The sequence below is a fragment of the Nelumbo lutea genome, chromosome 6 (genome assembly GCF_056320005.1).
Source record: "Nelumbo lutea isolate HS-2025 chromosome 6, American lotus-T2T, whole genome shotgun sequence".
Classification (NCBI taxonomy): domain Eukaryota; kingdom Viridiplantae; phylum Streptophyta; class Magnoliopsida; order Proteales; family Nelumbonaceae; genus Nelumbo; species Nelumbo lutea.
In genome coordinates, this window is record NC_142689.1 from 9108327 (window position 1) to 9123672 (window position 15346).

At 36.4% G+C, this 15346-nt stretch overlaps 1 protein-coding gene across 8 annotated transcripts in view; it reads left to right on the forward strand.

Annotated features, from left to right (window-relative positions):
- Positions 1-2409: 2409 nt before the first annotated feature.
- MAA3 (P-loop containing nucleoside triphosphate hydrolases superfamily protein) overlaps positions 2410-15346 on the forward strand; it is a 28585-nt gene continuing 15648 nt past the window's right edge. Inside the window, exons 1-8 of one of the 8 annotated variants that reach the window (XM_088952519.1) lie at positions 2410-2615; positions 2693-2843; positions 2978-3111; positions 5070-5270; positions 12527-12718; positions 12946-12981; positions 14939-15024; positions 15210-15260. In XM_088952519.1, coding sequence (XP_088808645.1) covers positions 2511-2615; positions 2693-2843; positions 2978-3111; positions 5070-5270; positions 12527-12718; positions 12946-12981; positions 14939-15024; positions 15210-15260 — 956 coding nt within the window. In that variant the 5' untranslated portion in view covers positions 2410-2510. Of the gene's footprint in view, positions 2616-2692; positions 2844-2977; positions 3112-3557; positions 3580-4705; positions 4805-5069; positions 5271-12526; positions 12719-12945; positions 12982-14938; positions 15025-15209; positions 15261-15346 lie in introns of those variants that run through there. The other 7 variants (XM_088952524.1, XM_088952520.1, XM_088952521.1 and 4 more) reach the window with 7 other exon arrangements.

Here is a 15346-nt window from a genome sequence, read left to right on the forward strand (position 1 = left end):
ATTAACAATATAAATTATGACTTTCCAGATTATTCAATTTAAATGTTATTCAAATAATAAAAACTAACATTAAAAAATAAAATATTATTTAAAATTTCCAGTAACTAAATATCTTAAATAACAAAACATTAAAAATAGCTAAATAACTATATAACAAAATATTTAATATTATGAAATAAATTTAAAATACATAAAATTCAAAGGACAACAATTTTAAATATTTATATATTATTTAAATATTTAAATAAATAAATATTTTAAAAGTCGTAATATTTAACATAACTAGATTTTAAATAGTTAAAATAATTAAATTATGTAATAAATTAAAAAACTCTTAAAACTAGAAAAATAATTATAACATAATATTTAAATTCATAATAACTTAACATTTTACAAAATTAATAAAGAAACTATGTAGTATAAATTATAATTTTGTGGATTATTAAATTCAATATATAATGAATAGTTTAAAATTTAAATAAATAAGCAATATTATAAATAACTAATTTCACTTATATCAATAATTGTAGGAAATAATTTTCAGAAAAAATGATTAAAATCTTAATCTATATTTATTATATATTTATATATAATAAAATGAATATTTATTTCTTTCAACAATAATTTATCTTTTTTGTGATAAATATATTTTTAATAGTTGTGTATAAATCTATTTTTTGTTTTGTTATTTAACAAAAAAGTTTTAATAATTTTTGGAGATTAAACTATTGTTATTTAACATCTTAAGTTTAATTTTCTGTACTTATTAACTAATTTAATATATTGTTTAGTATTTATTGTATTTTTATTAGTTATTTATTGTATTTTCATTACCAATATATTTTAAATAGTTGTGTATTTTTTGCTATAATTTTTTAATAATTATTGGAGATTAAACTATTTTTATTTATTAGAGATTAGACTATTAATTTAGTTTAAATTAGGAGTGTTCACGGGTTGGTTCGGTCGGTTGTAGGTTGTTTAGCCAACTGAATCAACTTGGTCAGGTTAGGGAGTTGATCACCCGAAACTAACTGGCCATTAGTGAAAACCGAACAACTTGGGTTGTATCATTTTGGGTCAATTTTTTTTTTTTGTTTAGTTGGTCAATTCAAAATATTTAAATTTAAATTAAGAAAATTATGGTTGCATTATTAAAAATGAATTTAAAAAGTAAAATTATGAGATAAAATATTAATATATATCTATGATCAGGTTATTCAATTTTGATCAATTTACAAATGGATAAAATGAAAGTGATCCAACTTGGTTGGGGTGGGGAATTGTTGAACCAAAGGCAATTGGAAATACTAGGAAATCGACCAACTCAGGTCATCGGTATGATGAACAATTCTAACTGAAATTAATTATTATTATTTTTATTGCTAAAAAATTATTAAAAGTAGTATATAAAATATAAGGGGAAATCTATGATGCGGGAAAGATATGGTATTGAAGGAGTTTTGACCAATCAAAATCTACCCATGAATTTTGATAAATAACACTTGACTTGCTACCACATTTATGATACTAGTTGGTTGGTTAACAATTTTTTAGATATTATATCTTTCCCATATCATAGTCAAACCCAAAATACAAATAATTATTAATTATTTTAAAAAGTAAAAAATCTAAAATAGTTGTATACTCTTATGTGTTTTTATTGTTTAGATTTCATTTAACAAATCTCGTGCATCGAAAAGGTCTCCGTTAGTATATTATAATACGCTATGTAAAATGATGATGTCTAATGTTAATACAAATTTTTTCATAAGTAATTCTAAATACAATGTAGATTAATCAAACATTTTGAAGGGAAGGTGCCAGTTAGCTGGTTGATAAGGTCTTTTGCTGATGATGGCTCAGTTGGTAGGATTTTTGACTTGTTGTAATACTTGGGATTAAATGCCGTTGCCACCAGGGTTGGGGGGTATTGGGCTATCCCCGTTGTGTAGCCTCTTCAAACAAAAAACAGAAAAAAAAAGGTTTAATGCTTATTATAGCGGATGCTTGTAATCAAATCCCACTTGCACCCGGGTTGGGAGGGGGAGAGGGGGGTATTATTCATAGGGAAATGCTCCCATACACGGTCGATGTGGCAGTAAGGAGCATATCCCAATTCGTTGTGTAGCTGTTGGAGGGAAAAAATAATCATTTACCAAGCTTGCCTCAGTCCAATCTTTTGACTAGGCCTTGGCCCAACACTTCAAGCCCAGCCCAACTCGCAATATATGATGAGGGAGAAGTGACTAGGCCGGGCCCAGGCTTACATTTTAGATCCGGGTTCCAGGCCAAGCTGGGCCCTTATCATAGGTGCTAAGCCCGGCCCGGTCCACGATCACTCCCCGTTTCTTTGTTTTCCGGTTTCCTCGTCCCAAAACCCTCTTATAAACCCTGTTGCCCGCGCAGCGCACTCCCCACTCGGGGTCTGGGAGTTGTGACTGGTGAAGACAGCTCCTGGCTCTGATTTTCTCTTCATCTCTCTTACCTGTTTACACAAGGAGCAAGACATGACAGTTGAGACTGTTAAGCATCGCGACGATTTCCATCATAATCGCTTTCACAAAATAGTTCTTAGCTGGGACTATCTACGCCTCCTCAAGGAATCCGACGTGGTACACTTAACTCATTTCTCTGTTTTCTCTCTTCTTTAGAATTTGAATTTAGTTGTAATTTTCTTTGTCTTGTGAAGCAGAAGAACTCCAGAGAAAATGGGGCTGCTCTGGGTCTGAACAAAATAAAAGATACTTACAAAGACGTTGACGAATATATTGGCACCTTCGAGCCGCTCCTGTTCGAGGAGGTGAAAGCCCAGGTCGTTCAAGGAAAAGACGATGAAGAGGGTATTCCTTTCTGTCACTTTATGCGTTTGGCTTTTGCATGATTTTGTGGACTTAAAATTCTAAGTGAGACCCAAAGGTGTGAATTGATTGTTTGGTGATTTTTTCGGACCCTTTGTTTGTCTTTTTGATTGCAGCGTCGGAATGGACTGGATGTGTTACAAGGGGATGCAGTGAGGTTGATGGGTTTCTGAAAGTAAAATTGGGCTATAATTCTGACGAGTGCAAGGCAATATCGGATAATGATCTTGTGTTACTTTCCAAAGAACAGGTATTCTACTGGTCTGCTTGAATTCTCCCCAATTTGTTACGTTAACGAATGCTCTCTGAATTTTTATGTTTCATTCTGATTGTTTTAATCTTTTTCTTTTAAGGGGAGATATGTAGGAAAGGCGTCCTCTAAATATGCTTCTCTTTTATCACCAATACAGATGAAATTATATCAATTATGATGTGAGATAGAGTAGAAGTGTACAAGCTCTTAGGACAAATAAGAATAAGGAAGAGGCAGATCCTGCTAATAAAGATGAACTCCTCTATGTAACATGTACAAAAAAAGAAGGGAAAAAGGGAAGGAAAAGAAGGGGCTATTCTGGGAAAGAAAATCCCTAGAATAGCACACTCATTGTGACTCACCCTCTTGCAAGACTATCTGCAGGTGCCTTTTTGGATCTGAGGCTCCATATAAACAAGAGTTCCAATTTGGCAGCCAGAGACACCATGCCTCTCTAATCTGATGGTAAAGCTTTCTATGGATTTATTACTTCTCCCCCATCTGAGCTATCATTATCTCCCTTTATGATAAGACATTTATGGTTCATAACAAGAGCTAAATGGAGCACTCGATAAAGGAATAACATCATTTCTCTCAGTTTGTTTCCTGTTCCCATGGTCCCACCGGCCAGGAATCAGTATGAATCACACCATTACCATTTTGTGAAAGGGTTTTGCCTAATTATGAAACGTTTTGATGTTCCTGCCTTCCCAAATGGCACACAAAACTGTGTAGGACAAAACTCTTGACAAGATCTTAACTCTAGTGGTAAGAGGGCATAGGGAGATAGGGAGATAGGCACTAACTATTTCTCTTAAGTTGAAGTAACTGATAGGGATTGGTTTTTTTTTTTTTTTAAATATTTTTATGAGTCACCTCTTGGCAGAAGAAGTGATGAAAAGATTCTATTGGATTTGAATACCCAGTGCCAACTGTTAGATCTGACACGTCTGTAATTGATCCTAGAGGTTTATGGTCTCTTCACTTTGAATTTCATGCCTGCCCTCCTAAACTGTAGGCATGCAACTTGGGTGGTCTTGGGCTGAGTATTTGTTAAAATTTAAATGGGCCTGGTCCGAAGGTTGGGGTCGATGCTGTGTAACTTCTTCAAGTACCCTTGCACACCTAATAAGTTTAAATGCTAGAAACATCAATGGCTAGCTTTATTTGTAGAACCTTCTGTTGGAACAGAGCAATAAAATGAGCCTAGACCTCAAAAGAGAATGGCAGTGGATCAGTAGATGGAAGACAAATTCCACCACATAAATAACACCAATTTTCCTTGTTGTACCCCTATGAGATTTGGTCATCTACCACCAACATCCTGTCTAGCATCTTTAATCAATTATTGTCCTATTCAACACACAATCCTTCAAATCTTGGCTGCTCCTCTCCTTCTCTCGGAAGATTCTAGCTTTTCACAGATTGTCCAAATCATAGCTGCTCTGGGCCTCTGGCACGTCTCCACATAATCCTTCCTCTTTTTTTAGGCCAAGAGAAAGGTAGAAAGGGTTAAAGATCATGCTTACTTCTGTTGGCATATTTCACCTGCACCCAAACATTGAAAAAAGCCAATCCCATGACTTTGCAGGAAAGGAACGGGAGATTAGTAAGTGGTAGCAATCCTCACTGTGAGATTTGCAAAGAATATACCAGTTAGATGAGATACAAAGGAACGTTTTTCTCTTTTGTAAGTTATATGCAGTGTTTACATTTTTCATGTCCGGTTACTTTTATTGTTTTTACTTTTTAGTCTCTACAGCCACTATGGAAACTAAATAAAGTTGTACCTAGATTTATAGTATGTTTAGCATTATTCATAAAAAAATAGTATGTTTAGCACTGGTAAGGATGATCGCAAAAGAAAAATAGCATTTGTTATAAGATAAGCATGTATTGGCTGATGATATCTTTAATTTTATTGCCTGGTGCAAATTGGAATGACATTTTTGCAGTTTCAAGAGGGGGCAACACTTCCGAATACCTATGCTTTTGCATTTGTGGAAAATCGTGAGGGCAAGGATCATATTCAAGTTCGCATGTTTCTGGCTGGAGAGGTAAAACAGATCAGTGTAGATGAAACTGAACCTAGTGCAAGGCTATTGAGTATGCGTACCATTGTTAAAGAACTAGACAAATTCTTGTGGATGTTGAAGGTATGGTTCTATTCTAGAAATAGTGATTGTTAATGGAAAGTTTGATAAGGTCTTACATAACATAATTCACCAATTATATTAATAACTGGGTTTATAGTATTTGGGTAAGGTCCATTTGAGATATTACATCGATATTCTTTTTAATTATTATCTCTACCAAGGGCAGAGAAAACCTTATGATTCTGATATGGAAGTGTAAATCAATAGAATAAACTAAATAAAGTTTAACTACAGAAATTTTCTATTGAAAAATCTGGTTTATATTTCCCTCTTTTATGTTTGAAAGAGAATCCTAAGGAAATAAACAAATAGATAGAATTTTTACATATGGCAATCAGTCCTGTCCCATTGTGGGCTGTAGGACTTTGTTTTGACATTTATTTCATGTAGAGAACCATAACCAGCCAAGTTTCACGGATGAGGCTGTAGATGGTTTTCCTCCCCATGTAAAGGTAAAATTTTTTTTTTGAAATTTATAAATTAATATTGTATAGGAAGCCATAATTATCCAAGCTGGTTTCTAAATGTTTTAGAGGAGAAGGAAAAGGAAACAAAGAGGTGGGAATGGGTGGTTACAAGATATGTGCGAAATATTGAGGAGAAGAGCTTGGTTGATGCAATGACATTGTTGGTAGGAGAGAAGGTATTGGTTCAATGCGAGGTTGAAGAAAATGGGAAAGAGGCGATTCATATGTCTGTTTGTGAATGTGACTTTTTTTTTTTTTTTTTTTTCTGTTGATCCTATTAATGATCAGGTGAGGATTCCATCTGTACAAGAGGAGTTGGGGTGGATCGAGGGATGGTCTTTCTCAGAAACTATATTCTCCAGGTGTGATGGTGTTTTTTCATCAGTAGTGGAGGGCGAGGATGGCACAACTTGTCAAGGAATGTTGGAACAGGACACGGGCACGGTGCCACAACTTTCAAGTTTCAATAGATACAAGCAAGGATAGACATGCTTTCGATAAAGATGATGATTGTGGGTATGATTTGATTGTTGCTAGAGATAACATGAATGTATTGGCTTTTTGAGATGGTGGCAGCCCAAACACTCGAGGATATATTTTGAAAATTATGAGTTCAACATCCTGAGCTGAATACATCAATGATGTAAGTTTAGGGTGGAATTGGAGTAGGGTGCTTTACTTTTCGATTGATGGCTTGGAGTAGGGTTCTGAAGACATTTTCAGTGGAAAAACTTCACTGAAAATAAATGAGAAAAATTTGGCAATGGTGCTTTTGGTAGGAAGAGAGATGATTGAGTGGTGCTTACATTTTTTTGAGGAGGCTATTTTCTCAACAAGAAATAGACCTTATAAGTATACAAAAGAAGAAGTTGATGCTTGATAGAAAAAGGAAAATGCAAAGGGGAGGTACATTTCTTTTATTGATTTTTTTTTTGGGGAAAGGAAAAAGGCATGTTGCTTGCTTTCTTGAGGGTAGAAAGGCTGGGAAAAGATTTGTAGGGTGCTGCAAGAGTTTTTGAATTTTGAAGATAGGACTCAAAAGGAGGTCACAATCAATAGAGTTGGGGATTTTGGAAGGAGAAAATAAGATGTTGAGTTGACTAAAGAGTTGTTAATAGAGAAAGGGGCAAATTCAAAATGATGGCAAATGGTGAGAAAGGGGATCGGAAAAAGAAATTAGTAGTGGGGACCAATGGTAACCCTCATGATTGGAGGATGATAGCAGATACACTTATTAGAAGCTTGAAGCTTAAGGGTGTTGTTATCATCATTCTGAAAGATGTAAAGTCTTAGTTGATTTAGTGGAAGTTGAAATGGAAACTACAATGATGAATTTGGAGGTTGGATCTTGCTTCATCACTGCCTCGAATTGGTGTCCACTTTCAAATGAGAAGAGATTGGAGATTGAAGATGATTTCCTTGTATGGATCCTGGGTCTTCCTTTTCATTTGTGGAAGGAAGAAGTTTTCATTTTGCACTGTGGGATTGGAGGGTGTGTTTGCATCTGATCTTCACTCTATTGCCATTTGCTTGAGTGGGTTTAAACTAGAGGAGATTTCAAAGAAAGTTGAGATGTTCCTTGATCAGAGGTGCTACTTTGCCTGGTTGACAACGTCCGTGGAAGGATGCTCGTCGGGAGGAAGATGAAGGGACCAAAGAGGAAAGCCTACGTGGTAGGAAATGACTTGATGGTTTAAGCAAGAAGAGGAGTTTCAAAAGTTTGGGAGAAAGATTTCAGAGTGGAGGAAAAAGATGGGAGTTTAGTGGAGAAGCTTTGGAACCAGGAAAAGAAGGAAAGTCAACACATGATTGTTTAGTTTCCTAGGTGGTTACTTGTGGTAGTAATGGGGTTGTAAAATGTTCAGAGAGAATAATTAAAAAAATGCTTAGAGAGAACAAGAAAGGAAAAGCTTTGGGGTTTGGTTCTCAAGGGGGATTGAGATGGAGATTGAGCATTTCCGTTGAAGATGAGGGCTTGAGTCGAATACCACATGTTGATTTAGTGGGGTAGGATGTTACAACTTACATGTGACTTGTTAATTGACCACATGGGGGCTCGATTGGATGGTCGGTTGGAGTTTGTTTTTGGGCTGGATGGTAGGCCCACTAAAGAAGGAATTATAAATCAGTTGGAGGTTTTTCATGGGTTGGTTCGGTTGATTGGCCCACCGAAGATGGAATCATGAACCGAATTGATAGCAAAGCGGGAGGGGATGGGTCGAGTTTCTATGGGCCAATGAGCCTTGAGGCACATGATCCTTTTTTATTGCACATGAGGTCAAAAGGTGATGGTCTGTCAATAGACTAGAGTTTGGGTCTATCTTTGTCTTCGTGTAGGTAGAAAGAGAGCTTAGTTGGCTTGTTGATAAGGAAAAAGGTATTAGAGTCTTGATCATGTGATGCATAGGGTTTCGTGTGGAGAACGCCATTTTTTTTATAAAAATAAGGGGTTGCGTCCAAGGGAGAGGCATGGACATTTTGGAGAAGTGGAAAATTTGAAAGTTTTAGAGAAAGGATTGAAGGACGTTAATGCTTCAACCGATGATGGGGGTGATGGTCAAGTTCTTACCATAGAGAGTGCTCTATGACAAGAAGTTGGTGAGAGTGGAATGGATATTGAGTTGATCCATAAAGGTGGAGGGGATGACGAGATGGTTTGGCGGGATGAAGGGAGAAAGGAAAAATTCATAGTAGAATAGGAGAAGCAGTGACTGTAGTAGAGAGTAAGCCAAAAGGGATGTTGTTGAGGGCCCGGGAATAGGATCTCGTCACGGGTCAGTCCACGGGGAAAACCTCCTGTTTTCCCTTGTTCCTTCCTGCTCGTGATGAACCTATCTTGGCGCCTTCGGTGATTTGTCCAAGAGATCACCAACCCTCCTAACTCACTCTTGACTGAATAATTTGATATCTCATTCAATAATGGGGTCTCCTTAAATAGGAGATTACAAGAGTCCTAATCAAAGGGAGTCTCCTTGCTGAATAGGGAGACTTCCAGTTCTATCTTGCTAAGGATAAGATAAGCTAATCCTAATCTGATAAGCTACTAACAAGATAAGATAAGCTAAGCTAATCCTAATCTGATAAGCTATTAACAAGATAAGATAAGAGATAAGAACAAGCAAAATGAGCTAATCTAATCTAGATAAGGCTGCTGCTGCCGAACTGGGTAGGATGAGCATCACTGAATCCTTGCTGCTGCTGGCAGTGGGCCCGGGGCCTGTTGCTGCCGGTGGCGATGGTACGTCTTCCCGAGGAAGGCGTCCATAACAGATGTTGGGAGGGAGGGAGGGAGTATTTAGGATGTTGGGAAGAAAGGCGAGGTTGATGTTGGGGGGTTGGAAGACACTAGACTAGGGGAGAGGAGCATGCCAAAAGGGATGAGGAAGCCAAGATAGAGGTCGAAGGCAGTAGAAAGTGGGATGCAGAAAGAGTGTACGAACTGAAAAAATATATAACTTTCCCCCTTGAGAATGATGTTGACATTGAGAAAGTACTTGACAAGAAAGTAGAGGTGAGCCAAATCTTGGGATGTTTTTCTTACGAGGGGAAGAGTTTGCAAGGGAAGCATTCAGGTCAGTGGAGGAAAGGAATGATGAGAAGGAGAGAACAAAATTCTCAATGGATACTGGTTTTCTGATGTTTTATCGGACCAAGAGGAGACAACATCAGAGGGGAATGGTGAGAAGTCTGTGAGGGGGGGGGTAGAGGTGTGAGAGAGGGTTCTGGATTCAGATAGGTGTAAGGTCGCTTCTGAAAGGTTGAAGGAAGATAAGGAAGTTTCGTGTGCAGTAAGGCATTTCAAAAATCAAAAGAGTCAGCAACAGATTCCAGTTTCAAAGGTGTTCGCCAGGTTGAAAGGGGATTGTTTGGGTGAGGTCTAAGAAGATGATGAAGAAAACTAAAAGGCCAACTAAAAGAAGAAAAGGAGAAATCTTGCAAGGAGCTAAAGTCTCAAGTTAATTGAAGAAGTTTTAATCTGCAAGGGAATAATTGGGGTCTATGTTGGTTGAGGATCATTTTGTTTTGGGGCTTTTATTGTGTAATGTTTTTTTTTTTTTTATGCTTTCCTTGTTGGACGAATTGTAGGGGTTTGGTTGTTGGGCTTGTTATAGTGTTGTTGGGTGGTTGTGGTTGGTTTTGTTTGGGGGCTTTGGAGGTTTGTTGTTTCTCTTGGGTGATTGCTTATCACCTTTTCTATGTATTCTCTTTTTTCTTTTAATATAATTTTTTATTTATCTTTAAAAAATGTTTAGAGATGGAAAATGTTGAGAATAATGTTGGTGGTGCTATTGGTTCTATTGAATTAGCAGATATGGTAGTAGAGGAATAAAGAGGATATGGAGGGTTAGTGAGAGAAGTGATTATTGGTAAACTAGGAAAGGATCTTGACAGATAGTGGAAAAAGTTTCAAAGAGATGAAGAGAGTGGAGCTGCATAGCCTGCATTGAATCTAAGGGTGTCAATGGACCGGTTTTGAACTGGACCCCATCCAGTCCAAAATCAATTTGGACGGACCAACAAGACATATTGGATTGGACCAATTCTGTCCAAAATACTTATTAGATTGGATTGGGCCTGGTCCATTCATAATAAATTTATATTGGATTGGGTTGGACTAAGCCAATATCTGGTCTATTGATATAAGATAAGAATATAGGTGTCAATGGACCAGGTTTGGGTTGAAACCAATCTAAATTAAAACTGATTTGAACAGATTGGACAGTCCAGACATTGAATTGGACTGGTCCAAAATGGTCCAAAATATTCATTGGATTGGAATGGATCTGGTCCATTTGTAATGGACTCACATTGGACTTGATCGGATTGGACCAAATCCAGTCCAACTGACACCTCTAATTGAATCCAAAGAAACTTAAAGGACCAAGTAATAGCCATCTTGTTTATGTTACCAAAGTTCTTTCATGGTTGAAAGTTTTATTGGTGCAGGGCCTTGTAACAAGTCCATAAGATGGAGGGTGAAAATTAAATTGAATAATTTAAAGAATTATGGAAAATAGGCTGTTGGAGATCAGGAGATTTTTGCAAGGAGTAAGGAGGAAATGGAGAGTTTTCAGGATAATCGGAGGGGTAAATAAAACCTAGTGCCAAATATACAGAAGAACAAGGGGAAGAGTTAGATGCTGTTATGGACCAAGTAAGATAGGTTGGGGCGGGGGTTAAGAGTTGAGGTGGAATGTGGAAGTACAAGTTAGTAAACTGATGGGATTATTTTGGGTGGGGAGGAGTTCTCAAGAAAAGCATTCTGGAAGCTAGAGAAGAGGAATAGTGAAGGATTCAAAGGAAATGGTGGAAGGATTAGAGAATGAGGAGTTTGAGGAGATGTGATTGAATGAAGGAATTAGTAAGGTGTAATAATTTGAAAAGGTGGGGTCGGGTCAAAGGGTTAATTGGATTTTTTTTTTCTGGATGTGTTTGTTTAGAAATTGTGTAAGGGTTTGGGTAATGGGCATCTCTGTTGTTTTCTAGTTGAAGGGTTTGTTGTCCTTGTGGTGTTAAGGGGTTCTCTAAGTTGGCTGATACCTTATGCCCTGTCCTCTTGTATTTTTAATAAATATTTTTATTTTATTATCATAAAAAATCATCTGCGTTTCATGAACAAAGCTTTATATGACTGTTCTCTCTACATTAATTTAAGCTTTTGTTAAAATTTATAAATTAATATTCTGTAGAGAGCCATAATCAACCAAGTTTTGTAAACAAGGCTGTAGATGGCTTTCTCCCCTACATAAAGTTGAGATTTTGTTAAAATTTTTAAATTGATATTGTGTAGGGAACCATAATCAATCTGGTTTTGTGAACAAGGCTGTAGATAGATTTTTCCCCTACGTGAAATTAAATCTCTTTATGTAGAGACACAAAATAGTAATAGAGGTAGAAGAAATTAGAAATAGAACTTTGTTTTTCCTCGTAGACGAGGGTATGCAGATATAGCAGTGAAGATATGAAAGATTATCTTACCCCTATCTCAATGAATCTGGACTGAGATTTCTCCTCCTTTATTTGTTCTCCATGCCTCTATTTTTCTTTCTCTTTTAGTTTTTGCTCATAGCTTGCTGGAAAGTTACTTAACAGTTTAGCATTAACAAGATGGGCTTTAATAGAAACAAAGGTGGTTAGATAACTATCCTACCTTGCTTCTCTCAGAGTTCCGTGTGTGCCCACTTATAGAGGGGCTTAAGTGGAGAAATAATGCTTCTTTTTATGAGAAGATATGTGATGTCCCAATTAGAGTAATGGGACACTTCATAAATAAGAAGAGGCCGGGCCACTCATATAGGTTTTCCTAGTTGACTGACAAAGCAGACCCCTTATAAACATGGTCCAAGCCCTTAAATTAGTTTAGGGTTTGTTGCCCATTTAATTGTCTACTGCAGACCCAATTATCCTCTTCACTAAATTATTTTAAATTGCTCATTCTTTATAAGCTATGATTGGGAGTAGCTCAACAACCTTATCCCAGTCAAGCTAAACTAGATTCACAATGCTTCGAGGCTTCAACAGCAATGACTTGTTTTCATCCTAATCCTTCATTTTCTCCCTTTGTTTCCTCTAAATCTTTCTTTTGATATTAAGACAATTATTTTTTTTTACTAATAAAAAGTTTATTTGATCAATTGAAACAACCTACAGATTAGATGCAAAATTTGTCATACTGTTCAGGAAAATGCTTAGCTTTTATATATGAACTTGTTCCATTGGTATCGGATTTTTTGTTCAATTTCTAATCATAATTTAGTTATCCTAACTGAAATGCAATATTCTCTGCAGATTTGCAGTTTATCAACTATTCTTCGTGAATATGCGGCTCTGCGGTCTGTTGGCTCCCTTCCATTCAAGGATTTAATATTGTCGGCTGCTGAAAGGGATGCATATCCTGAAGATCGGGCCTGGAAAATTCCTAGAGCACTTATGGAATTTCTTGAAAGTAATCATAATACATCGCAACTTGAAGCCATACGCGTGAGTCTCCAAAATCCTTACAACATATTCTTAATTCTTGGTTGAGAATAGGTATCACCTATCTGCTGACTAAGTCAATCTGCAAGGGCATATTTTACTAGCCTTATTTAGGATGTTATTTCTTTATTTGTTGAAACAACCTTATAGAATGGTCTTTTCATTTGTTTCTGTTTTTCTTTAAAATTAGTATTCCATCAAATATTTTCTAAATTATCTTCATAATGCAGGCAGGCCTGTCACGTAAAACCTTTGTCTTGATACAGGTTCGACTTGTCTTCTATCAGTTTCCTTTTTGTGTATTTCAATCTAAATCGTGCATATCCCACTTTCTGGTTGTATTTATTGGTTCTAAAATTGCTTTTGCATGTTTAATTGTTAAATAAAACATTTGGGAGTTTGCTTAAAAAAATAATATTTGAGATTCTTTGTAAGTGAACAATTTCCTTAGAACTGGATTGATCTAGAGATGCTTTAACAAGTGCATATGCAATACATGCTACTAGAACTATTAGACTTTCTGGGTGCAGTATAATATGTGGGTATTATCTTTAGGTTAGTTTTTTGATTTGTACAATAAATCAAATGCAGATTGCAGAAACATTTTTTATTGGTTGTGCAGAAAATGAGGAAAATAAATGTACTGATAAAAAATAAGGAAAATAAATGGAAGTGAAATAATAGCCTAGTTTTTACAGTTTTGTTGTGTAGAGAACCCCCCCCCCCCCCATCACGCACATGTAAAAAGAAAAAAAAAACATAAATAGAAGAATAATCAGTTCCTTGATTTTCTCTTCTTTTCCTAGATTATTTTCCAGTTAAAAGTTTAAGGAAGAAAATGAAAAGGATGTACGGGGGAAAAAAATCTTGAATCCTTTCTCCTTCTACAAGTCACCTTCCACAATAGGGGTGAAACTTGGGCAGTTTGGGTCAGGTTTAAGGCCAACCAAGGCCCCACCCTAAGGCTTGGTCTAAGTCACGACCCCAGATCTAGCTGAAGGATAAGCCTGTTCTTTCAACCCAAACCCAACCCAAACTAAAAATTGACAGAGTTGGGTTGGGCTAGAGTTATCAGTTGGGCTTGAGCCTTAGGCAGACCTAATGGGTCCAATGTATGTATTAATTATTATGTATTATGTAGTTGGGCCAGGTCTGGGCTGGGCTAGGATCAGGCTAGGCTGGCCTAGCCTGAAAGATGAAAAAATCTGGGGTTTTGGGCCCAAGTCCATGGACTGAAAATCTAATCCCACTCCGTCTTAAATTTTTGGTTGGGTCAGATAGGGCTTGGGTTGGGCCAACCCATGTTGCACCCCTATTCCACAAATCATGACCAAATCACCTTATCTCTGCACAGTCCAAAGCGTCCTTTTTCAACTGTGCTAGACATTCATCTACAGGATAACATTCTGAGCATCTCTTGTTCAAGGACTCTGCTGAGTGCAGATCTACAGGTGAACACTTTAAAATCTTTCCTAACTTGTGCATTTCATTCTTGTGTTAAAATTAGCTTTACTGGTTTAAGTTATAAGACATCCTACATTCATCTGTCTATTGAGGTTTTCCTCTTCTACAAGAAGATGCTTACGTTCTTGAGGTAGACAACTAGAGATACCCATGAGTGGAATGAAACAAAATCCTTTTGTTGACTTGCGCTTCCTATTAATTAACAGTTTGTAGGCCTGATCTTCTAAATGTTATTAAACTAGGACAAATGGTGAGGGCAGTTCATTGAATGGCATGCCTATATTTATGAGCTTTGACCTTTTTGGTTATACACTTTTAATTTCTAGGCTTCATAGAAAAATATGAATTATGCTGCTGTCAAGATTGAAGATGTTATGAGGCATCTGTAGTATTCTAAAAAAGGCATCTGTGTTATTCTAGTTAAAACCATTTTTTTAGCATTCTGGTTAAATCCATTACAAGGTCAGCATTATTTATTCTTGTTGTGGAGTATTTTTAACAAGCTTGACGTGTTTTAGCTTGTACCTTAACATTCCATTTTCTTATCAACATTGTAAAAACATTGTGATAACTCAACTCAACTCAACTCTTAAAATTAAGGTGGAGTACAATATTGCATGTTAAAAGAAAGAGAAAAAACCTCTGCACTACTTGTGTATGTTTATATACCAGAGGCTTTTTCCACTTTAAATATGCATATAACTAAAAGGAACTTCTTATTTTGGTGTCTGTAGCACCTGACCATTTGCTTCCTTCTAGGGTCCCCCAGGAACAGGGAAAACTCAAACCATCCTTGGGCTCCTTAGCGCTATTCTGCATGCAACACCAGAAAGAGTGCAATCCAAGTAAATCTTTTGCAAGTTTTGTTTCCACAATTATTTGATAATTAAATTACATTTTATTTTGAAAATTGTGTTATTCTTTGGTTTCATTCCTGTAAAAATAAAATAAGATAAAAGAAATTGGATGTGTCATCATTCATATTTCTATCAGTTTGAGACATTTGATATCTATTTCCTGTTTGATGCAGGGGAGCATTGCATGATGCTAAACGTCGGCCTCTACTTCCCATTGAGGAGAAGTATGTTTCAATTACTTAATATTAGACCTTTAGTTCTTTTGGTGTTCAGAGTTGGTTTAAGAGGATCAGTGTTTTCTTTAGGTTAT